At 41.8% G+C, this 26,439-nt stretch overlaps 1 protein-coding gene across 3 annotated transcripts in view; it reads right to left on the minus strand.

Annotated features, from left to right (window-relative positions):
- Window positions 1–26,439, minus strand: part of GTF2I (general transcription factor IIi) — a 79,386-nt gene that overhangs the window by 20,675 nt on the left and 32,272 nt on the right. The window contains exons 10-18 of one of the 3 annotated variants that reach the window (XM_075440561.1): window positions 23,988–24,044; window positions 23,175–23,231; window positions 20,643–20,705; window positions 18,821–18,922; window positions 15,252–15,314; window positions 14,079–14,180; window positions 9,196–9,261; window positions 5,965–6,148; window positions 4,110–4,168 (exon numbers count right to left, since the gene is read on the minus strand). In XM_075440561.1, coding sequence (XP_075296676.1) covers window positions 4,110–4,168; window positions 5,965–6,148; window positions 9,196–9,261; window positions 14,079–14,180; window positions 15,252–15,314; window positions 18,821–18,922; window positions 20,643–20,705; window positions 23,175–23,231; window positions 23,988–24,044 — 753 coding nt within the window. Of the gene's footprint in view, window positions 1–4,109; window positions 4,169–5,964; window positions 6,149–9,195; window positions 9,262–14,078; window positions 14,181–15,251; window positions 15,315–18,820; window positions 18,923–20,642; window positions 20,706–23,174; window positions 23,232–23,987; window positions 24,048–26,439 lie in introns of all 3 variants that reach the window. The other 2 variants (XM_075440560.1, XM_075440562.1) reach the window with 2 other exon arrangements.

Raw genomic sequence — 26,439 nt, forward strand, 5'->3', positions numbered from 1 at the left:
CAATGGGTGCACACAGCAGTTTGCTCCTTGCTGTATACTCATGTTGAACTTCCAGCAGTCATTTCTGCCACTGTTCATGGACAATACTTATTAAATGGTGATTAATAACTACAGCAAATGACACTAGGGACTTTATCATTCTTCTTGCAATGAGAAGCAGCTTAGTTCCAACTCTCCAAAACATTTCCTTGATTCTGCCTAAGACATGAGTTAAGTCATAATTCAGACACAGAACCCAACATGTGGCAGCTATGGAGATTAGCTTATCCTGGTCAATAAAAATAGATTAAATACAGTTTTTGCGTAATTTTATCACTTGAGCATCTCTGTTTATTGGCTGATACACACACAACCTTAGAGTTCACGAGTCAAAGTTTTGCACCTGACAATAGTGATGAGTTTGAGTTCTGCTCCTCCAGCAGAACAACAGAGCACAACGATGACGTTAGTGCTGTCACACTTGGTAGCAGGAATGATAACAGCTTTTTTTTCTGGTTTGTCATGTGTGTTCATCATTTGGGATTGTGAGCGGTACCCCCAGCTCCCAATACAATGTAATGTGGTTAGCATAAATAACGTCATTTTGTCAGGCAAGCAGCCATTCTCTGTGACCAACCAGGTCACGTATCCTTTCCCTTTCCCTTCATTCTCAGGCCCTGAACATTCTGTGAACCAAATGGACAGACCAAACAGATTTCTTTTTCCCCTCCCCACCAGCCTCAAGGTTCCTGGGTGCCAGGCTGATTGCTCGTTTCCTCACCGGCTTGAAGGTCCCAGGCACCCAGCCAGCCCCCGTGGTGGTGATGTCCCCGGCACAGAACAGGGAAGCGTAGCAGCACACGGAGCACTGTCCACAAAATCAAAGAGTTACAAGTCCTAAGGGAGGAACTTGGATGGGAGCTGCTGCTGGACAGTGAGATCCATGACCCCCGTGGCCAGGGACTCCTCCACTGCCGTCCGCTGCCTCCAAGGACTGTGTGACTGACTCGTCTCCTTTGATATAATTTCTGAGTCTAGATTATGATTGTTATATTGATACAGCAAGACATGTATGAAGATCTGACCCAATCTGCAGAGAGTCTAGCTGATTAGAAACCATAGGTTAAGTTGTATTATAGATTCTGTATTAGGCTACTCGTAAGTCATGCTCTGCTGATTCTGCTTGTAGAAATCCTGTGCCATCCTAATCATAAAATCTATGGTATACTAACTATAATATCCTGTTAAAAAACTAAATCTTTAATTGTAACTATGATTTAGTGTCGTCATCATTCTGCCAAGGATCCCTAAAAGAATCCGCCTGCCCCCTCAGGGTCAGGTGACAGGGATCAAAGCACATATCACATAAATCACTTTTTTCCTCTGAGTATGGCTTCGTGACCAACAAGTGAAAGCTCATCAGCCTTGAAGAAGATCACAGACAGCTGCCACACTGTGGGTTTAGTCAGCACGCACAAGCAACAGCTTCTGCTCCACAACTGCACTGCACAAGGCTGGGCTATCTTCAAAGGCACCTGCTCCTACTTCTCCAGCCATTTCCTGAGCCAGACTGGTTTGTCTTGAAGCCAGTATCAGTCTTCTCAGGGCTTCAGGGCTGAGGCCATTTCATAAAACTTTCCTGACCAGGCTGCTTCCTACACGACTGTAAATGCAAACCATCTTTCTTCCACCAGTCAAACACAACTTCCATGTCCATCCTGTCCTCTCCTGCTGGGACATCGGGCAGCAGGGGCTATGGACAGGGCAGGACGCTGGACATGGAGCCGTGAGCAGGGGCTGGCACCGCACACCTCACTCTCCTGAGACAGCAGCAGACATGCGGAGCAGCAGAGGAGACGATGAGCTACAGGGAAGGAGGGAATCCAAAATGGCAGAAAATGAAAACCAAGGGAAAGGAGGCTCAGGCAGCTATCTTCTGAGCTGTGTTCCCCGAGACATTATCAGCAGCTTTCACAGACATTCTCTTCTCTCAGAAATAACGCAGAGGTCACACATGAATATACAATCATTATGAGTTCGTGAAGACAAGCAACATAAAGTGACTGTTCATAACACTGTGCCATAAAAATGGGTTACCGCTCGTTTTCCTAGCTACAGGGGTTTTACAGGCTATGTAATGTACCTGCTTTGTCTTCAGAATCAGTATAATCATATTAAATACAAGCAAAACAACACAGAAAAGGGCTAATTTAAAAACCCACATAAGAGTACAGTTAAGTTGAAGGCTCAGTCATTAGCCTACCTACTATTTTTGTAGTCAAATTCGGAGGAACAGTAGTCTATTAAGTCTCAAGACACTAGGTTAACTTATACTGCAGGAAGTTTCATTCCTACACACGTGTTAAAGTGACATCCTTATGCCATAATCTCTTTGCTTAATTTAGATCCTTAATGTTCACTTTAAGCACAGTCTTTGATATGCTTTTTACAACAGAAGACTATGACTACAAATACAACAGAATAGTGCTGCAGTAGTGCAGATATTATCACACATAAGCTTGCATCCCTGTCTGAACTAAGAATTTCTCTGGTATTACTAAAAATTCACAATTCAGCCAGACTGAGGTTGCCAGTTAGCACTTTGGGGTTGGGAGCAATTTGTTTGCTACCATTGGTTCAGGCATACAAGCTTTCAACACTTGGCTTAATTGGACAATTAGAAAAGCGCCCTGAAGCCCAAGAGACAGCAGCATACAGCTGAAGAGAAAAACAAGCCCAGGAAAGTAATCTACCAACTAGTGCCCATGCAAAGCCACAATTCTTTCAAAACTTGATTTTTTTCCATGCTGAACTTTTTTCTCTCAGCTTGAGGGAAAATGAGTTCATGGGTGCAACTGTAACAAGACTATTCTTGTAGCCTTGGGTTCACATGGTCATTTCTGTTACCTTTGGACGGGTGCTCAATGGAGACAAAACATGTCAGAGCACGCATCGACGGAAAAGTCTTGCTGACGGCAAAAGTGGTTAGAATGCATTGTTTTTGCACTATTATGTGAAAATGCAGTCCCATCATCTGAGCAAGTCAGATTCTACAATAATAAATGTCTCTAACCTGCATGTTCATTACTGCATTTCAGTTAATCAAATTATAGCAAATACCATACATAAGCAATTACTCCATGCTACAGACAGTTCCCTACCCAGTAAACTCCATCAACTATGGAAACTACTGCCTTTTCCCTGTATCTCAACAGACTAACACTCAGCTCATTGTTTTTCCTTCTGGTCAGCTGAATCAAAGCAGTTGATAGAGTTGTCGTGGTTTAACCCGGCAGCCGGCAACCCAGCACTAGACAGCCACTCGCTCACCCCTCCCCTTCCCCCACAGCAGGATGAGGACTAGAAACGGACAAAAGGTAAAACTCATGGGTTGAGATGAAGACAGTTTAATAAGACAAAGGAAATACTACTACTACTAATACTACTACTACTAATACTACTACTAATAATAATGATAATAATGAACATGTAAACAAACTATATACAACACAATTTTCTCACCGCCCAACAACCAATTAGCAGCCAGTCTCTGAGCAGTGATTGTGGAACCGGCAACTTGCAGATTTTGCATATTCCGCAAAACTCCCAAAGAAAGACCAAACTCCCAGAAAAGTCTGAACTCCCAGGCAAGAGAGGATTCAAACTCACAGAAAAGAGAATTAAAAAAAAAAAAGGATTCCTGCCCCCCCAGCCAAGTCCCTTTATAAACTGAGCATGACGCCTATGGCATGCAATATTTCCAATGGCTACCCTGACCAGCTGTCTCTCTATGCTCCCTCCCAGCTCCTGCACGCCTGCTCATTAGCTGAATACGAGAAACTGGAAAAAAGTCCTTGATATCATAGCAACAACTAAAAACATCAGTGTTATCAACATTTTTGTTGAACACAGCAGCTGCTGGGAGGAAAATTAACTCTATCGCAGCTGAAACTGGGACAGAGTGTTAGTAACACCGGCTTGGATAGCCAGCGGAAAATTGCTGTCACATTGTAGCTAAAGAAAAATCAACAGAAAAAGATTTATTTCCAATGTGTTGTTAGTAAAAGCAAATGGTAGGCACCACTAAGACTGACACTGTACCTGTACAACTCACATGTTTGAAGACCTACCTCCTGAAACTGGTTTGTCCAATGGTACATCTTCTTGTGTAGAATTCAAAAGCTCATGCCTGAAAGATTGAAGATACATGCCTCAACACTGACAGACATTTTGACAAAACCAGAAGTTACAGCCTCAAGTTATCACTGAAGGATCAGAAAAAAAAAAATAACAGGGGACATCACGATCCTCAACATAAAATTCCAGTTAACACCAAAAAAGATAGTTGGAACCCTACTGACAGAAACACTTTTTGTGCCCGATACCCATATCCACCTGATCCATAACATTTCATGGTAACATACAGATTACATTAAAATTATCTCTGAGGTCTAAGATGCACTTTATCAGAAATAATGATTCAAATCAAAAATTTAATCTTTAAAAACGAAAATCTCTAAGCAGACTCTTCTGTTTCCTAACTACATCTAGTTTTATCCATACTAGAACAACAAAAAATTTTCACATTCTGGCATTTCTCACAGAGCTGAACTGCTTTCTGAGCTGTCCTGGTTACCAGACATTACCAAACTGATGAACAGCATAAATTAATTCCTGTTAACAACTCAGACAAATTTGACAAGAGCAGGTGCCGGTATTGCATAAATATTAAAATCTATGCATAGTGTCTGATTTTAAGTGAGACAAAAGGTAGATTTACACTTCTTCCTCTTTTCTGGCTCTCCAAGCATTAGGATGAGATAAACTGAACACATACCTCTCAAATTTGAGAAACTAGCACCCGTGCTAACGGCAGCATGCACAGAGCCACGGGCCGTCCCTGCCACCGATTCTGAGCCTGACCACTGCAACCAGCAGATTCCTATCCACCGCGAAAATTCTTGGATTAGGCCCGACACCACTGAACAGTAAAACATCAGCTGTTACTCACAGAAGCTTCATTTAAAGTGTAAATGTCCATCTGTGGTGTGAAACATCACATCTGTCTGAAGGGAAGCACCAAACTGTACAAGGTAAACATCCACCCACTACCAAAGCGGCAGATCGGTCTGCCACAGTCCCACCCGCAGCACTGGATCTCCAAGTGCTCCACAGCTCTGAGATCCGGCACTCGACATCCACAGATGCCTGCATCTCTCCCTGCATATCCTGAATTCAGGCTCAGTCCAGGCTCCCTTCCAATACCACCTGCCTTTGCAGAAAGTAATGTCAGGGTTCTTCTAGGAAAGACACCAAGGCAAGAAAGGAGGAAAAGAGAAAGAAAGGAGCCCAGAACATCTCATGAGTCTCATGTCCTCACTTTAATGGCAGATGACACCCTGCCAGCCTAGCTACGGCAGGCAGCTGAGCCCTCAAGCAGTTTCTATGTACATCTAAGGTCTCCCTTCATGTACACTATCTGATCTACCCTCCAGACACACCAAGGACACCTATCCAACTAAACCACAGGAACCAGTAGCTATTGTGGCCTCAAGCCTGGCCTGGGAGAGGCTATATATAGATGTGGCCATAGACACCTTGATACAACATTCCAGCAACAGCGAAATAAAAGCATAAGCTGAAACTTAGGCCAGGATCCTCAGACAGCATAAAATATCCCCAAGTCAAAGGCTTTCCACACGTATTACAGCTGCGGAGATTAAAATAGTACAAAGAGATCCACCCATAATAAGAAGTCTGTAATAGTGAAGAGATCTGTCCATATCTCAGCCATCACTGTGGTGCTCTGGTCATCTGATAAGCTGAATTTATCAGAGTGAATATCAGCTAAAAATTACTCATAAGTACAGCACAAGAACGCGTCAATAGAAATCAGTTTTGGAAATTCTTGAAGATAAAACAAAGCAGAATGGAGCCAACAGAAAACAATGAGTAATATAGGGACAAAAATGCAAAATTCCTTACTTTTTAATGACAAAGCGGATCCGCTCCTTTGCTAGCAGTATCCTCTCAAGACGGGGAATGCCGTATGTGGATGGCCGCCTGAAGGGAACTCCTTCTGGCAGCCCTTCCACGTACAAGTCTTCCACGTGTGACTGGAAGAGTGGGTATGGGATAGACACCGGACCTTTTGCTTTGATAGCTTGAGCTTTAAGAAAGAAAGGAGAATAAAAACATTAGACTAGCTTGTGGCTCTACTCAAAATTATCTGTTTGATATTACTCTGAAAAACTTTAAAATTAACAGACAGACAACAACACCCGTCAGCACATTTAAACATGCAAGCATTCCTATTTGTGGGGGTTTTTGTTTTACAGCAAAATCACTCTAATTCACAGCAAAGAAGCCGCAGACCTGCATACATATGCAGATTCTCCTCTTTTCCCTTTACTCTGTAAATGTTTAATAACAGAGACTGCACCTGTTCTAGTGAACTTTCGCAGTATTTTGGTTAACAGCATATTTTGAATGATGAAATTACCTAGCCTTAATTAGAAATCAAGCATGTTTCAGTTCATTAGCTCCGATGATTATTATTTGTTACTACTATTGGGTTACAAGAGTCATTAATGCCATGGAGGAGGGGCACACACCCTTCTTTTGAGTGCATTCCCAAAGCTTTGGTGTAGTTTGGAAATCCAAGGAATCACTAGCGACATAAGCAATACATTTCTAACACTGTCGAAAAAAGCATGGCCCTACTAATGAAATCTTTGAAACAAATGAAAGGCAAATAACAAATTCACCTACAGCTGGAACAAAACTGTTAATGTATTTCTTCAAATTCTGAGGACCATAATCATAACAATACACCTACTGGGCTGGCAAACACTGGAGAACAGAATGATGGTTTGCAAATACCAAGAGGGCCGATTTCTTTATACTCACAAGGGTATGTTAATTTTGCAGGCAATGCAACAAGGATTCTCTATTACCATCTGACTGGTCTGCAAATTGTTTGGTACATTCTGCTGTTTTGCTATGGAAATCAGACGCAAAAAATGGTTTCAGGAGAGAAAGGTCAAGCTAAGGCCAGATTAGAGTAGAGTGGTGTTGTGGCAAGGTTTCTGAAAGTAAAACTACTCAGGGCACCTTTTCAAGCAATGTAAAGCAATGTGAAAGTAGCCAGTGTTCAGACAGCAATGTATACAACATGCTTACTTTAACTCACAAATTCTCAAAAGCAATAAAACAATTTAAGCTTTAAAGGCATTTGGGTAACATACCCTTTCAACCACTTGGAAGCAGAACAGTTCTAGGTATGTTTACCAGAAAATACAGAAGCTTTAAAAATACTCTGTGCATCTTAGTCCTATATTCTGATAAGAACCGAATACCAAAACTTTAGAAAAGTGTGAGAAGAACTGTGTTTCAGCTACATTTGGTGTCAGCTGTCAAATATAAGATGGCCAAAGCTGAAGACAGAGAATAGATACGTAGAGAGGGACACGAACCTGAAGATGACTCTTAGCAAACAGACTAAAGAAACCCTATTCAAACCTGTGTCAAAGGAGCTGCAGAACAATCACCAAAAGAGCTGTAAAGAGCTGCTGTGTATCACACCAGTCCTTCATCAAAGTAGATTTTTACTGCAGCATATACCTCTTCCAAGAAATTAAAAAAAAAATATTCTCAGCCCTAGGGGCTGTTGCGGCAAGTGGTGAAAAGCGTAACACATCCATCAGACGAGGCTCAGATGGAAATGAGCGTTTGTGAACCACAGTTAGCCGCGGGAAAAAAGCTCAAGAACTTCACTGAAATCGAGGTCACTACACAGCATCAAGTAAGAACAGCTCCAGAGCAACAAAAATCCTGTTTGTTTAAATAAGTAACTCACAACAGGTAAGTTTCTACAAGTGAGAGTCTTTATTTCTCTTAGAACAGCAAACATTTTAGCAAATACTGTTCAGAGAGCCTAAGAACACGATCGGCATCACAGTCTGAGGTGAGGCTTCTTGGATTTGGAACCTTACACATTTTTGCATGGAAAACCTATTGAATATAGGTTTCATTTTTATAAATTAGTCTGCACTTATGAGCCACTATCTTGTATTTACACTATGAAAAGTAATCCCATTAAGCTTACATCTAAACACAAAAATAAATATATTTTCAGACATGTGACATTGCTAAAACACGTTGGAGCTCCAGAAGCCCCAGAAGCCAGCAAGTCTGAGGAGTGTTCTGGGAATTCTGGACATCCATAACTCATTCCAGTAAATGGGAAATTGCATGCCCATACAGATTGAAAGAACGGGAATCTGATATGGAATTGGTTTGTGAATCAATGAAATGTTGTCATCTAGAGGGAAAAAGGGGATAATTTAATACCATCTGGTCTGCTACAGAAAGTCAGGAATAGCTCTGTATTCAACAGACTCCACGGGAGATTTTTAGGCTGACTATGTATGAACACCAAGACCAAAATTAAAGGAATTCATTGAAGAGTGATGCTCCTTTCTAGAGCAATTAAAATACCGTTAATCAGATTCTGAACTGTTTTTACTTGGTGTGAGCTGCTTTCAGTGGGCTGTTTAAGTGTCAGATGGCAGTCACACCCAAAACATGTAGTAACCCCAACGCCACAAGGTCCATTCCAAAAGCACTTCCACTTTTCACGGAGAGGTGCACCACCGTTTCTTTCGAAACTTCTGTTGATGCTGTGTTAGTCTGTGATACGTGGCCACATAATATGTCTAGGTGCAACACCTGGAGACAAATTCCAAAGTCTAACACATATACTTCTTTTTCTCTCCAAGAACCATTAACATATAATTGTTGCTTCACTGAAAATCAATTGTCATCAGAAAGGAATCAGCGGTAACCTCTCCCCAGAGATATTTTAAAAGACTATTTCATTTAAGGACTCAGTGTAATTATAGACAAAAGGCCAGATCTCTCAAATGTGGGTGGCCCTAGACATGAGCACACTGGAGCTCCAGGGAAGTGAAGCACAACTGAAAAACAAAATTAAGTCTCACACTTAGTGCCAAATACAGGCACCCAATTTTGAAAATACTCTGCTCATCAAAACAGCTACTTCCCCCAGTTTTAGGTCTTGTAATAATATTTTAACCCTTTGGTGCTGTCAGTACTGGTGTGCTCCCGAGCCACCAAGACACATGCCAAAGAGCTGTGATTTACGGTGTCAAAGCAGTAGAGCCATGGTTGTTTGGAAAGCAGTGTCACACATACCGTATTTTTTTTCAAACAGCTCTTCAACTTGCTTTCTCAAGTCTGTAATTCGTGCATTCCATTTCTCTGCAAAGAAAAGAGAAGGACATGTCAGAGTACAAATGAAACTGAGAATCTCTTGTAAAATCTATGTTAGTGGTAACTGGAATACACAGCGTGCTTTTACTGCTCACTTGCATACAGGTGCCTGTGGAGTACAGTATAGGCTATACCGTAAAATCCACGGGTACAATCAGAAAGAAAAAGGATAGAATAAAATGTTTAAGATTACCTCCAAAACTTGTGCAGATGCTAAATAACGTTTAAAAAAATGAAAAGACATAAACCAAGCTAAAGTATCTGCAAAGATGGTCTCTCTGACGGCTTGGTCGGCAGCTCTCACTACCATCAGGGGTAAGGTCAGTTTGCAGCCGCTGTTGACAGTTGGCTAAATCCAGGTGCTGAAAAGCTTAACTAGTGAAGCTTGATAAAGCTTACAGTGAGGACATGAAGTTGTTCTGGTGCAAATCTGTACAGCTGTCTGAGTCAGAAGGCATCATGCCATCCTCTGCCTTAATCCAGTATTTCTCCAAGTCGTGATGTTGCAAAACATCCCCATAAATCCTATTTCTGAAAGAAGATGCAGGCTGCCAGGCAGAAGTTATCCAAATCCAATTGTGTGTTCCATGAAGAGCTGGATTAAACAGCAGAATTTTAACGTCTAATTTTCTGCCTCTGACAGAGCGCACACTTTTCCACAGCTTTTCGTACTATCTCGATGCTTTTAGAAGAATGCCTCAACTCTTTTGTAGACGGTATCAGATGCTGGCTGGCCTTGATGAATGAGTTAATAAGCAAGTGTACTTACAGCTTATTTCTTACACTGAAGACCTGGATCTAGCAACAGCAGAGGTCAAAAATGAGGCCATTCAAGCTATTACACTGTCAGTTGTCAAAAAATTCTTATATCAGACAAGAGAGAGGATTGAATTTTGAGTCTGTATCATAATGGCTTTAACTACTCATCCTCTGACCAATGCATACAACTTTGGTGGCCATTTTTAAGCCTACAGTTTTTAAATGTAATTTCATGGGTATGAAGAGAACAGCATGCTTCAGATGTGGGCACAAATGAGGCTTTGTTTTGAGGGGAAAAGGTGTTTTGGCACACTGCCTCTCATCCAGACAAACTTCATTCTAGTGACCTGGCATATCACCTACATCCATTAACCTGCTTATATTTTGAAGTAACATCCTTGTGGATAAATCTATGTAATTGCTTCTGCCATCCTTTTTACTGCTATTCTGTAGTACAGAGCTTCTTAGCTGACAAACGTCTCTTGAGCAAAACGTTTTCTACTCTCACATCACTTCGACCTTGCAGTATTTCCCCCTTTAACTTCAGATGTATAGTCAGATGAAGCTCTTTCTGATGCCAGCACAACCACCAACTGCATTTTTTTGTTGACCTATAGAACAATGGATTAACTGCAGCTTTACCAGTAAGAATCAGGAAAATATGAGTCAGAATTTACTGGCTTAAAGGGGAAACTCTGCTTTACTCAGAGCTGGTGAACACACACGGATGGTTCTGGGACAAGGCTTTTCAAAGGCACCTGCGTGACTGCAGATTGTAACCCAGGGGAAAGCGTCACAGGGTTGAGAGCCCTTCAGTTTAACAAGCCCTGAGGCAGACTGGGCAAACCACCTCCTCTAAAACTCAGGCTGGTTTTCAGAGGGAGAACACCCAGAAAGAATGTCATGCTATGTTACAAAGCATCCATATAAAAGTATACAGATAATATTGTTTTGAATATTGATTGTTACTGCAATTTTAGGAGAAGTTGCTCCCATCCAGGCTGGCCTCCCTCTGCTTGTTAGCATGCTCATGAGAGCATTCCTACAGGGGCCATTATGTTGTCAAAGATTCATTTGTCTCAGTTACCAAACCCCACAATCACTGGCCAAATACTCTGTGTGGTTATTTTCAAGCAACTACTTCCATGCCCCTCTCCCTCCAGTGGAAACACTACACGGATTAATAATCAATTACACCACAAAACAGGCATGTTTATTTGGAATGGTGGATGCACAGAGAAAAGGAAATTAGGAAAAAAAAAAAAAAAATCACAAAGTGGCTCACATTTTGATCGGCACCCTGTTTTTTAGCTACTTTTGTATTTTATGAGTAAATTACCAAGTTAGGCTACAGAGACAAAATTTAGAGGGGTTATCAGGTAACTGACATTATTCTTAACCAGACTGTCAGCATTATTAACCCCATGGATTCAGACCAATTACCGTAAAAGTATTCTTTTGTCACACACTTCGTGCTCACATAGCAAATCTGAAGACCTACCACAAAGCTAAACTGATCTTCCGATTTGGTAATCACTCTGCAAAACAGTTCAGTTTTCCCGTAGGCACCACGAGAGGCCGTGGTTTCCTTCTATCCCTATACATACACCTTCATGATACATGGGAAACACCATCGTGATTAAATAACAATGCCAAAAATTCCCCCAGCCCGTCCACAGCCTCTTCAATCCGCCCCATTCTCTGCTCCAGGTAACACCCACTACAGCAGGGGCAACCGGCACAGCGCACACAAAACGACGCTCAGGTACTAAGCCCACCCCGTTCCCCACCAGCATGCCACACGGTACCCTGCGGGGAAGTAAAATGGAACACACACAGCCAGCCTAAGCAAAACCAGTGCTCAACAGCACGTCAAAATGGGGAAAAGCTATACACATTTTCCGTCACTGTCATAGTTAGATAACAGCACAGGGGACTTGTTCCCCACTAAAATGGTATGACACAACTGCAAGACACAACTTGAAGCTTTGGAGCTTTTGATAAAATCTCTAAGAAAGCAAAAAAAACATTTTGGGGAGAGATTTTCACTGACAATGTCAGTTCCTTTCAGCAAAGATATTTTTAACCTTAAATAGTTGGTTCTGAAATATTTTTGAAATATGACTTCCCTCCCGAAAGATGTCAATTTCTACCAAGCATTTTACCAGACACACTTCTCATTCCTCCCCACTGTCACAACTACTCTGTTTGCCACTTCGTTTTCCTGTTTGCACAAAACTGAGAGCCCAGCACATTATTCACCCCGTTCCTCCGGCCACTGGGGGTACCTGATCTCTGACTCAGCCAAGATGTACAGGAAGTCTCTCCAACTCACAGCTGTCAAACATCTGGATCTCATCAGTGTTATGTAAAATACTGAAAGCCCTTATCAGATGAGACAGGTTTCTCTCTCAAGCATCTACACCTCCTTTCCAGTCTTCTGGGCGCATGCATCTTTGTCATTCTGCAGCTACTCATGACAGAATTAAACACCCTCCTTTTTCCTGGCCAATTATATAATATTAGACTTCATTAGACAAAGGTGCAAAGTCTTCTGAAATGTCCAGACAACAGCATGGCAAGTACCAAGGTTGCTCTTTGTTTTTTATTACAGCAGATGAAGTCTATTTCTCCAAAGTTTCTCACGTTCATTTTGCATTTTAACCAGACCCTGCTACACCGTAGAGCTATACCACTTTCTGTAGGTGAACTCCAAAAGTGACTATGAGGGGCAATAACCTCAATATAATTCAGGAAGTCCAGGAATAAAGGTCTCTGAATAACCGGCGAGCTGCCAAACACTCTAACCTAACTGCACGGCAGGCGGTTAACAGCAAAGCTTTCTTGAGAACAGCCAAGAGGGATAATCTACCAAGTCAACTCAGAAGCAACAGTGAGCAGGTGAGCTGCAAGCTGTTCTCCAACTGCTGTGTTAACATTGCAAGCCCAGCTCAAATTTCTATCATCCTAATATTTTATTACCTTTGCTCTCCATGTCGAATCAACCTCACTGTTTATTCCCTCCACGCACTGCTGGCCTGACAAGCTTAGGTGCTGTTTTCTACTACAGGAATATATTCTAGCAAAAGCTCCTGCAGCATTAACTGCTCAGTCTCCTCCACCACTAATGTTACCATTATGTTCTCCTGACCCAACCAACACTAACTAATGCTACATGTGAAACTGCCTATTAGGATTAATGATCTTTTGAGAATAGAGTTCTCAGCAATGTTTTATTCATTTTTGTTGAAAATAGCAAGAAATAGCATGTTTCACACAAAACAGATGTCAGAAAAGGTTCCATGGGGATTTTTCAATTGACCTTAAATCCCAGGATTCCTAATAAACACCTCAGACATCGTGTCAAAGGACTTATTCCTGATTTCATAGAACCTTATAGCAGTACACAGATTCGTGGGATATCTGCCCAGAAACCAAACAAAAACAAGAAATAAAAGAGAGGTATGGGACTGCAACAAATCCCACGGGAAGTATCTTCAAACAGAATAACTACAGCGTGTGGATGCACTTCTGCAGTGAGAACTCTACATAAAGTATCATGGAAAAACACTGTCAGAAAGACCCCAATTTTTTGTGTGTCCACAGGGATCAAGGCAGCTACTCGGCATAACAGAGCCATTTGGTCACCTTCTTAAATGTGGCTCCCATCAGCACACCTTCATTGCTCCCAGCATATATCAAGAACGACCAGCTAGACAGGCTCCTGACCTCCAGAGTGCCATAATTCAGTACAATAGCGAATTCAGTCTTAGCTTCTTGTCCAAGAAATCAGCTGAAAAAATTCTAGACATTTTTATTTTATTAAATTACTTGCAGTGTCTATCTAGATGGTAAATTTGAATAATGAGAAACAACAGAGGTAGCCTAAGATGACGATTATACTGCCACAATACATCTACAAAGAGCCCTGGGCTCTTAAATGAATACTCGCACCGGTCCGTCTCACTCCCACAGTGTGAAATTGCCTAATACCTTTTTACAAAACAAAACAAGAGACACAAAATAATTTTTAATTTTTCTCCTACCAAAATTGAACTCTCTCACTTTTCTTCTCTCAGTGTTGGCAGCTTCGTTAGCTGGCTCGGTGTTCTTCGGTCTCTTGTTAGGGGGCAAGTAGTCATCATCGTCTTCAAGAAACATAAAAACATCACTGTTTTAAAGATCAGAGAACTCGCATGCAGGGCTAGAACTGTTTTGAATTTCAAAGCTCTAATGCAAGTATTCAAATGTGCTTTACCAGAGCATCAAATTTTGCAATTAATTACTTTTATAAGTTTAGAAAGCTACTGGCCTGCCTAGGAACAATTTGTGAAAGACAGCCAGCACAAGGCATCAGACTGCAAAAGGTAAAGCTGCTTCTGTACTTCCTAAGGAAAACAATGAGGCAGTCTAAGTATTATGTTACTGCTGGATTATAAAAAGGTGAAAGCAATGCCAGAAGCGTCAACTTTGTCCCAAAACACATTGTCTAATTTCTAAAGTGCTAATTTAGCGGTCTCAATCTCACCCATTCCAGAGGCAAGCACTGCAAAAGCCAGTCTCAGAAGTGTTTTAAAGCAGTTACAGGACATACAATTCACAAATATAAAGCACACAGCTGACTTCCAATCAACATCCTAGCATGAAAACAACATCAATACTGGTTTGTGGCCTTCACGCCGTTTAGACGAGAAAGGGAGGTAGTAAGTCTAAAGGTTTTTATCCCATAGTTACCGACATTATAGTTATTGATACAAGTAAACTGAAGCTTCACTGACACCCCCTGTAACAACACATCCTTTCTGCTATGGCACAATTCTTCCCAGGAGCTAGTGCTAACTAGAAATCTCATACAACTACAGCACGCTTCGAACACAATGTATTCTTCAGAAGGAACGCTGTAAAATCTTCTTAAAATCTAAACTAATGGCTGCTAAATAACAAGTATTCTTCATTACCAACGCTTGAAAAGTAGGTGAAAGACGCAAATGTCTCTCGCACCATTTCAAAACCAGCCCGGTCAGTCCAACACGCTTCCGTACGCTCTGGTTTTGTAGAGCTTCTGGACGAGCCACGTTCCCTCAGCAGCGCACGATCCAAACTGCAGTCAACACTGGCACAGAATCCTGCTTCTTCAGTGCCAAGGACGCAGGCATTGGAAACCAGTTGCTGGACCCAGAAATGCCCAACGGACTGAAACCAATCAACTGAGCACTGACCTTCGATGGTGACCTCGACCTCCGGGTCCTCGCTCGTTTCTGAAGGAGCGTGCTGGGAGGAATCTGCAGGGGCAAAAACGGGACCGCTCAGTGACGGACACACACAAAAGAGTCGTAACCCAACACTCCGCGATGCTGTGTTTAACCAACACTTGCCAAAGCAGCCCCCTTGCTCATCGAGACGTTTGGCATTCACAACGTGCAGCAAAAACAAAGGCAAAGAGATTTTACCACAGGCCTTCAAGCGATTCTAGACAAGGGCAAGGAGATGCGGATTGCACTTGCTAAATTGCACGTGCAGCAGTGCAGGGTTGGCCCTAATGACAGCAGGAAACTCCTTATTCTTGGCTAATAGGATTAATACAATCACAAATATTTTCCCCTTTGTTATCAAGGATTACTGAAAATATAAACAGAGGCTGTGTGCCCCTACAGACGATGTATTTCTTTACCGTTCACACAGACTCACAGTTCTGGCACCAGAATGATTTCCATAACAGCCTGCAAGGCCAACAGTGAACATGAGAGGGAAATTCATAACCACAACGCTTTCGTGGGGGCGGCCGGCACCCACGTCATCAATCAGATTAGGCCTATCCATGCTCGGTGGGAGAAAGAGACATTGGCATTTAGCTGCTGTAAAGTTAAAAAAGCATGCAGCCCTTCAAATTAGAAACTATTTATTTCAAAACTAAGCAGCAGTACATGAAGGGGACAGATTTTAATTATTCTGGCAGAGTAATGCTGCGCTTGGGCATTTTGAAGAGTGTCTTCTTTCAGATCTCTGTAAGCTGGAGGAACGAGGTCAGTTTGGGAGCAAGGCTGAAGGAATGTCCCCCTTCCACAGCTCTGCACGTGATTTGTATATTGCAGAGATTCAGCAGTATCTACCGAGACACGTTACTCAGAGTATATTCCAACTATGTCAAATTTATGCCAACCGTACCCTGCGCTGCGTCCCCAGCAGCATGAGCACAGGGCGAGGGGGGGGATTCTGCCCCTCTGCTCCCCTCTGGTGAGATTCCCCGGGAGTCCTGCATCCAGCTCTGGAGCCCTCAGCATAGGACAGACCTGGATCTGTTGGAGCGGGGCCAGAGGAGGCCACAAAAATGATCTGAAGGCTGGCACCCCTCTGCTGTGAGGAAAGGCTGAGAGAGTTGAAGTTTTTCGCTTAGAGAAGAAAATACTCTATGGAGACCTCATAGCTGTCTTCCAGTACTCAAGGGGGACATCCAGGAAAGATGGGGTGGGACTCTTTATCAGGGAGTATAGCGATAGGACAAGGGGTAACAGTTTTACACAGAAAGAGGGGAGATTTAGATTAGATATTAGGAATAAATTCTGTACTGTGGGGGTGGTGAGGCTGTGGCCCAGGCTGCCCAGAGGAGCTGTGGCTGCCCATCCCTGGCAGGCTGGATGGAGCTCTGAGCATCCTGGGCTGGTGGGAGGGGTCCCTGCCTATGGCAGGGGTCTGGAACTGGATGATCTATAATGTCTCTTCCAACCCAAATCACTCTATGACTCTACAATATCATCCAGCTCATGGACAACACAGCATGGTGTTTTGGTCTAATTCACAGTGAGTGCTGTGTAGACAGCCAGCAAATGCAAAGCAAAACAAAAGGAAACAATTAGGAGGAATTCATCTTTTAGTAGATGTGAACATAAAGCATGGCCATAAAGATAACTATCACATCAACCGACAATTTAGAACCTTTTACAGGAGCATCAGAAAAGTTTTTTAAAAAAATTCCAATTTTTGGAACTTTAAGAACATTTCCATTTTACCACATGAATGCACATAGCAGGCAGATACACACACATCACACCACTAAGAAAACCCAAAGCTAAGTATGGCGGTAACCAGACCCAAAAAAGCTTCCAGCTAGGAAGGAGAGTATGAGGAAGAAGACTCCAGAGCTAAGAATTTCATTCCGCTGCAGCACGCAGAGCAGACAAACCACGGTCACAAGGGTGGGAGATTTAATTACTAAAACCACAGGACGCATTAGAAGGAAAACCTTGCAGCACGGTTATGCCTCGGACTCTCAACTCCAAGGTTTGCCGGCAGAGCTAAGCAACGTTCCCTCGTATCACAGAAAGCACCCAGCACCCTCGGCAGCTAACAGCCAGCTCTGCCACGCAGCACAGACACTCAGAAACTCGGTAACCCGCAGACTGAAACCTGCTCTTGCGTGCGCGGAGCAACACCTGGCAGACCACGGCTCCCAGACCCCGCGCTTGGGCAGGGATTCTGCACCGAAGGGAAACCTTTGCAAAAGACGCCTGTTGCCAGAAATCACAAACTTCTCAAACGCCCGTTACAAACAGCCCATTTCTCACATCCTAACCATTCCTCCGAAAACACCAGCACAGCTCGCTCCCTCCACGGTCGCAGCTGGTCCTGCCGCTACCCACCGACAAACCCTTCGCTTTCACCCAGCTCAAACCTCCCAGCCCCACCTGCTAACGGATTACGTCCCAACACTACGCAGCCAGACCTCCGCCCCTCGGCAGGACGAACGGATTCATCACCTCGCGGATGAGCATCCTCAGCGATGCTCACTGCTTCCGTCTTTCTGCGCGACGCAGGTGGCAGCCATGTGAACAACACGTAACTACAAGCGCAATACCAGAGTACCCCGAGGAAGCACATCGTGCTTGCTTCTTTTCTCTGCATACTCTCTGGAGTTTCGTGGTCTCAGACAGCACCCACATGCCGAGTCTTACACTACGGAGCTCAGAGGACTGCCAGCCCAGCTTGACAGTTTCAGCCCCACTACAATGGACACTACTTCTAGTATGCTGGGAGATCTCCAAAAGAGAAACAGTTTGCTGTTAGACACACACTCAAAGATGTTCATAACCTTCAACATTCCAGAGTGAGAAAAAAAAGCAGCTTACATTCCCAATCTGAGCTTTTGTTCCAGCAGAAGATACTTACAATCTCCTTTGGTTTTAGATGAATGTCCTATATTTCAACTGCCTCGCTCTAACATTTCCGGAAATTCCAAACCCAACAGCACTGTTCAACTACACGGGGCTTTAGAGGGAAATGCTAGGCAGCTGTTCACTCACTTCTAAATGGTTTACAAGCTAAACCGATCAGTTCATTAGACAGCGGTTTAATAAGCTAAACAAGCCAATTCACATTGCATATTGTTTACAGCCGCCTCCTCTGCTTCCAGTTCTTTGTTTGAGCTTCGAGGCATTCCTGGTAACTGAAGACTTGCATCCCCAAAATTCCCAGGACAACATGCGTCTTTCAGGAAATGTTTGGTCTTTAGTCATCAAGCTACTCAGCTCTGTGTGGGCTACGTGTCCAAAAAAGCCGTGTTTTCCTCTGTGCTGATGAAGAGGACTGAAGATGGTACACATCCCCTAGGAATTTTCTTAACGTATGTCTGCTTCTTTGTAAATTGAAAAAAAAAAAGAAAGTACAGGTCTTAATTCTATTCTCTTAATTGATTCAGAGCTGTTCTCCTTCTGGCACTGATGGTATTTTGACCTAATTTTCTCCATAAAGAGTCTTCAAGATATCCTCAGTCTGTCTTTAATTTTTATCTTACCAAAATTGAACTCTCTCACTTTTCTTCTCCCAGTACTGGCACCTTCATTAGCTTGCTCGGTGTTCTTCGGTCTCTTGTTAGGAGGCAAGTAGTCATCATCATCTTCAAGAAACATAAAAACATCACTGTTTTAATGTCCAGAGAACTCATATGCAGGGTTAGAACTGTTTTGAATTTCAAAGCTCTAATGCAAGTATTGAAATGTGCTTTATCAAGGCATCAAATTTTGTGACGAATTTCTTCTCTGAATGACTTTCGAAAGCTGCTGGCCTGTGTAGGAACAATTAGAGAAAGAGAGGCAGCACAAGGCATAAGAAAGCAAAAAGTTAAGCTTCTTTTGTAGTTCCTAAGGAAAACAATATTGCATTCTGAAACATGACTGGACTTCTCATGATCATAAAATGACCGCACGATAGCAAAAGAAATCAGGAAATAAAATGTGCAGGCACAGACTACATTTTTTATCTAATTGGAAGCATCCTTCCACTAATAAGTCTTGAAACGCAGTACCTAAGTTTGATCTCAAAGAGTTCAAAGGTGCAAAAACCTGTTTCAAAGCAATGTAAAACTGATGGACATTACCGAAATTCATTTTAACAGGTCAGTCCTACCTCAAGCACACACTGACAGAGGGGGAAAACTGCAAACACTAGGTATCTTCCTGTGAGCTTCTACTTGGCCAGTCACTTCCCAACCCAAAACACCCTCATCCCTACCAGCTAATGAGTTTTTAAGACTGTGCAATTACCAATACGTACAATCCTAGAGAAGAGAAATGGATAAAGCAGACAGAGAAAATGAAAGCTAATTTCACATACAGAATAGCATCTCCCTGGGTCACCAGGGGTACAGTTTATGTAGGAAGAACGATATTACATATTGACTTATCTTGCACCTACGCAGTTATTCTACGTTCTGTTGGAGAAAACTTTTTCAGAGCCTTTTTACTTTTGCAGTGAATGCCTTTACTTATACACAGAACTTCATGACTCTTCTCTGACTGACAATGAGGCAGTCTAAGAATTATGTTACTGCTGGATTATAAAAAGGTGAAAGCAATGCCAGAAGCGTCAACTTTGTCCCAAAACACATTGTCTAATTTCTAAAGTGCTAATTTAGCGGTCTCAATCTCACCCATTCCAGAGGCAAGCACTGCAAAAGCCAGTCTCAGAAGTGTTTTAAAGCAGTTACAGGACATACAATTCACAAATATAAAGCACACAGCTGACTTCCAATCAACATCCTAGCATGAAAACAACATCAATACTGGTTTGTGGCCTTCACGCCGTTTAGACGAGAAAGGGAGGTAGTAAGTCTAAAGGTTTTTATCCCATAGTTATCACTATTATAGTTATCGATACAAGTAAACTGAAGCTTCACTGACACCCCCTGTAACACACCCTTTCTGCTATAGCACAATTCTTCCCAGGAGCTAGTGCTAACTAGAAATTTCACACAACTACAGCACGCTTCGAACATGATGTATTCTTCAGAAGGAATGCTGTAAAGTCTTCCTAAAATCTAAACTAATGGCTGCTAAATAACAAGTATTCTTCATTACCAACGCTTGAAAAGTAGGTGAAAGACGCAAATGTCTCTCGCACCATTTCAAAACCAGCCCGGTCAGTCCAACACGCTTCCGTACGCTCTGGTTTTGTAGAGCTTCTGGACAAGCCACGTTCCCTCAGCAGCGCACGATCCAAACTGCAGTCAACACTGGCACAGAATCCTGCTTCTTCAGTGCCAAGGACGCAGGCATTGGAAACCAGTTGCTGGACCCAGAAATGCCCAACGGACTGAAACCAATCAACTGAGCACTGACCTTCGATGGTGACCTCGACCTCCGGGTCCTCGCTCGTTTCTGAAGGAGCGTGCTGGGAGGAATCTGCAGGGGCAAAAACGGGACCGCTCAGTGACGGACACACACAAAAGAGTCGTAACCCAACACTCCGCGATGCTGTGTTTAACCAACACTTGCCAAAGCAGCCCCCTTGCTCATCGAGACGTTTGGCATTCACAACGTGCAGCAAAAACAAAGGCAAAGAGATTTTACCACGGGCCTTCAAGCGATTCTAGACAAGGGCAAGGAGATGCGGATTGCACTTGCTAAATTGCACGTGCAGCAGTGCAGGGTTGGCCCTAATGACAGCAGGAAACTCCTTATTCTTGGCTAATAGGATTAATACAATCACAAATATTTTCCCCTTTGTTATCAAGGATTACTGAAAATATAAACAGAGGCTGTGTGCCCCTACAGACGATGTATTTCTTTACCGTTCACACAGACTCACAGTTCTGGCACCAGAATGATTTCCATAACAGCCTGCAAGGCCAACAGTGAACATGAGAGGGAAATTCATAACCACAACGCTTTCGTGGGGACGGCCGGCACCCACGTCATCAATCAGATTAGGCCCATCCATGCTCGGTGGGAGAAAGAGACATTGGTATTTAGCTGCTGTAAAGTTAAAAAAGCGTGCAGCCCTTCAAATTAGAAACTATTTATTTCAAAACTAAGCAGCAGTACATGAAGGGATAGATTTTAATTATTCTGGCAGAGTAATGCTGCGCTTGGGCATTTTGAAGAGCGTCTTCTTTCAGATCTCTGTAAGCTGGAGGAATGAGGTCAGTTTGGGAGCAAGGCTGAAGGAATGTCCCCCTTCCACAGCTCTGCACGTGATGTCGTGTATCGTAGAGATTCAGCAGTACCTACTGAGACATCTTAACTGGAGTATATTCAAGCTATGTCAAATTTATGAGCCAGCTCATGGACAACATAGTACAGTGTTTTGTTCTAATTCAGAGTGAGTGCTGGGTAGACAGCCAGCAAATGCAAAGCACAACAAAAGGACAGAATTAGGAGGAAATGGCCTTTTAGTACATGTGAACTTAAAGTATGGTCATAAAAACAACAATCACATCAGCAGATCATTTAGAACCTATTTTGAGAGCACCAGAAAAGTTTAAAAGAAAAAAAAAAAAGAACCCAATTTTTGGAAATTTAAGAACAGCTGCAAAGACTGGCAAATGGTCCACCTAGTCCTGTACCAAATCCCTGAGAAAGTGTCATAATTAAGAGAAACATGCAAAAATGTCAAAGTTCTGGAAGAAAACTCCCAGAAAGGATGCTTCTTCTTAAGTCATATTAAACTAACTGGTTTAAACACTGGAGTAAATATTTTTAAATAAACTATCATCACTAGGTATTTTTTGGTCTTAGGTAAACATATACAGCTCCTGAGAAGCAGCCTTCCTATTTGTCATTCACTGGCACTGTCTCCAGTTTCTCAGGTGCGATTTCATTCAGTTTAAAACAATTTCTTTTGATGCACAAAGCCTTCACTTTCTGACTGCTGAATTTCAGCGACACCATGCACCCCACTCATCCAATCTCACTAAAACCTCAGACACCTTTATCAGCTGCAGCTAATCTGGGGGGGATTCCAGGCACAGGTTAATTTTGCCACTGCCTTTTTCATCATCTTGTCAAGGTTGCTGGAGGGGAGAATCAGTGAAAACCCCCAGTGACATACACCAAAAGCTATGTTCTTACATCTCTGATGTTTTTCTTCGCAGAAAATAACAGTTTCTGGAAATCTTCTGCATCATAGGCCGCAGCTTTCAGACAAACTTTTGGAAGAACTTTAAATGCCTATTATACATATTTCTTTAATAATAGTTACAAGGATATATGCCAACCACTTCATAGAATTCAAACACTGTCATCGATTTTTCTTTTGTACTCATTTGTGTGAGGATCAGCAATAAATAATTTTATTTTACACAATCTAGACAAGACTGTCTACACTGTACGCCCATTTAAACAATAAATTAATGTTAGACTGTTACCTGCAATTTTTATCACTGCCTATAGACCTTTTCATAGATACTAACCTTCACGAACAACAGGTCTACTCTATTTAGCAAAACTAACGGGATTTGCAAGAACGAGTATTGCTGCTAGCATAACTTGGCCTTAACATCCAAAAAATACTCACGACTCCGGTTTGAGCATCAGGTGCTTAAAATGAAAGTAGCTGCAGAACGATGCACTTTTATTATCATGTCAAAGCATTAAATGTTAGGTGACAAGTACCTTAGATGCGCAATTTATGATTTAAAAGAATGACAACTCCCATCACAACTTGCTTATAGTAAGCTACTGAGTGGCATGATTTGGGAGATTAAAAACAAAACAAAACAAACCCAAAAGCCAGCCTTGTGGAAATATGGAAAGAGAATGGTTGGAGAAGATGTACAACTTTAATTAAGGTGCCATCTTTTCAAATATTTCTGTAAAGAAATATCTGATTACATTAATTTATTCTTACAAAAAATATTTCATATCTCTAACCTTCTACTGGTATTTCCACATCTGTTCCTTCACTGCAGTTGGAACCCTGGTGGCTTCCTTTAGACAAATATAAAGTAAAACAACATACCATAATAAAAATACAAAAGGAACTTCTAACATTGACTATTTAAAGCAAGGATTTTCATTAAGTGAAAAATCCAGAATTATCATGTTCACATGAACAACATACAGAAGGCTGAATTTCTGAATCTTAAAAATTGATGAGACCAGAAGCACTCTGACCTGATAAAGAAATTCACAGCTTGAAATGCAGATTAGTATTTTCTAATGCTTGCAAATGGGCAAGACAGTATTTTTAATATAAACTGTAAATAGACGGAAAAAACGTACAACGATGGCGTAAGTTTATTTCACCTATTGTTCAGATCCAGTAAGGTTCTCCTTCCACTAAACGCAGACTTCCCACACACTTTGTTCTGTACACACCAGTCCCCTCACACAGCTGAAGGAAATGAGCAAGCTGTACTCAGAAGCAAAGGTTTCTTACACTTTGTAACCAGTTGTGAAACAGACAGAATTTCATGAGAAACACAGACTTGCACATTCACAAATTACAAGCGCTTTAGAATGATCAACCGGACGTTCCTTTTGAATTTCAAAAAGGAAGGAGATTGCCTTCGATATGTCTCTCTACTTGGACACCTGAAAATTAATGCAACTGAAACGTTCAATTCTGTTGAAGTTTAAGTTCCAGTACCCTAACTGTTACTTCACATCAACGAAACAGAAAAGTAAAACTCACACACTCAATTTCCAAAACAGATGTGAGAAAAATACCACTAAAAGACCTACCCGTGTAATTTTTTGCAAGAGCAATTTTTTCATCCATCTCTGATGTTTCAGAAGGACCTGCTTGGGAACACAGAGAACGGCTGTTAAATTGTGTCTCAGAACACACACATTTTTCCAGTCCATAGAGGAATTTGCCAAATAACTCTTAACTTCATAAATCATATGCTTATTTCATGCTTTCTGTAATGTTGAACTCAGGAAAGACTGTGTGAAATATTAAAAAAAAAATACAAAAAAATCTATAGAGCCTTACTCATCCAGTCCTACAGAATGAAAATGATGAGGGGCTGATGGCAGGGGTGCGCGTTTCCAGGACTACTGAACAGTCAGAGACTGCTGCAGAACAGCAGGTTTTCAATTTTTTTGGTGTTAATAAACTAATTCTAAAACGTGAACTGTTGACGGTCCTGCCTTTTTTCAATGAATTTTTTATCAGCTAAATCTCTTTCCCGTTTGTTAAAATTTGTATTCCTAGGGAGTCCTTTTTGACTTTAAAATTTCTACTTAATTTAAATAGACAAATTCAGAAAGATTAAAATAATTTCTGGCACTTCAAGGTTGTTTGCTTTTCATCACAACAGCTCTTTTGATGGCCATAAACAGCCCGCTTTAAAAAGGCTGCTGCAGAAAGCAGCACACAAACGACACTTAAAAGATTAAATTAACACCCCTAAAATCCTACTTCTTCATGCTTTGGCACTCCTGCAGTTAAACTGAAAGATGAACTCCTTACAGCACAAATGGCTTCACACCGAGCAAGAGATCACTCCAGACCACAGGAACCGCGCAGGTCTAAAACCAGCGCATGTGTGGCACGCGGGAATGCACAGCAGTAACTGGAACCGAAGGACTTGGACTAATTGTCCTGCGCAAATCGAATCATCGCTGTGTTTGCTTGAAAATACAACCTGCAGAAGATGACACAGCTCCCGAAAAATTATGGCCGCTTAGAGGAAGGTTTAACAGTGTATCAGCAACGAATATTAAGAGCTTCACAACAGAAAAGGCTACTGTTAACTAATAAGGCAAACGAAATTATTTTAAAGTCATTATTTCATATACACAGTAAGAAAAGATAGAATAGACTGCTCTCACAATCAGACTTGAAGGGTATTTCAGTCAACTGAAAGTACACATACAGTATCAAATACTATGAGTTATTCAAGAAAACCAGTATTTAGGGATTAAATTTTTTAAGAGAAAAACAAGATTATTAGTCGGTTACAGTAACGTTTGGCTGATACAGTTCTGCCTACTTTGATTGCTCAGATTTTCAAAGGGATTTTAAATTAACAGGATTTCAAGTGAGGATCCTATACAAGATTCCTCGGTTTACGTGCATTTCGTTCAGTAAGTGCTGCTTTAACCTGCTCCTGCCACTCTTTCTTTGCTGGTGGGGTGTTTGGGTTTCTTTTGTATTTGTCTCTAACTCAGAGGAGCTCCCCAACTTGGTCCAAAGCACGGCTCTGGAAGAGTGGCACTGGCGCAGCCGAGACCGAAGTCCAGAGAAGGGATAAAGCACAGGAAGGACACGTATGAAGGCAGAAGCCAGAGACGCTGCTGGTGCTCCAGGCTACGCGAGGAGCAATTCTCATGAAAACAGTGTTCTTCAAACTGTTCTGGGCAAGCGGGAATAGAACACAGCCTCCCTGGGTGTGCTGGAAAATGTCTCCATGGCCCAAACATGCTTTTATTTCAATAAGCGTCTTCCATGTATGCAGCCAGACAGGAGCGTCATTTCCTAAGAACTCTTCTGAATATGCAATTATTATAATTCATCATGCACTGACACACAGAAGCATGCATCCTATTATAAGCAAATATCTTATTATAAGCACATAATTTCATCTTTATTCCTTCATTCAGAGATCCTGACAGTATTGTTTTACCTACCTATTCTACAATAGTTTCTATATTGCAATATCTTCATGGTAAACACATGTTGTGACACAAATAAAAAAGGAAAAATTAGAAGTCTTTGACACATCTAAACCTGAAGAAAGATACCTTTAGTTAAAAAGATACACTTAGTAGGCTTACAGCCCCTGGGATTAAGCATAGAAAAATTCAATTCCACCAGCTTTAACATCAATAAAAACTACAGCACATGCAGTAAACACATCAGATTTTAAAGTGACCCCCCCCCAGATTATTCTATGAAACTTGAAGCTTTTTTTCCCCCACATTATGAAGTTTTGACAGAGAAAAAAAGGTACAAAAAATTGTTTCAGAAATTAAAAAGTGTAAACCAATATACTCTGCTAGCTTAATTAAATAAAGACTAGAAAATGAAACTTAGAAGAACTCTGAAAGTTCTACCATCAGGACAAATTAAAAAAAGCAGATACAACTCCATTGTACCTGTGTTCACGCACATAGCAGGCAGATACACACACATCACACCACTAAGAAAACCCAAAGCTAAGTATGGCGGTAACCAGACCCAAAAAAG

Source organism: Opisthocomus hoazin, chromosome 20 (assembly GCF_030867145.1).
Source record: "Opisthocomus hoazin isolate bOpiHoa1 chromosome 20, bOpiHoa1.hap1, whole genome shotgun sequence".
In the NCBI taxonomy this organism is placed as follows: Eukaryota; Metazoa; Chordata; class Aves; order Opisthocomiformes; family Opisthocomidae; genus Opisthocomus; species Opisthocomus hoazin.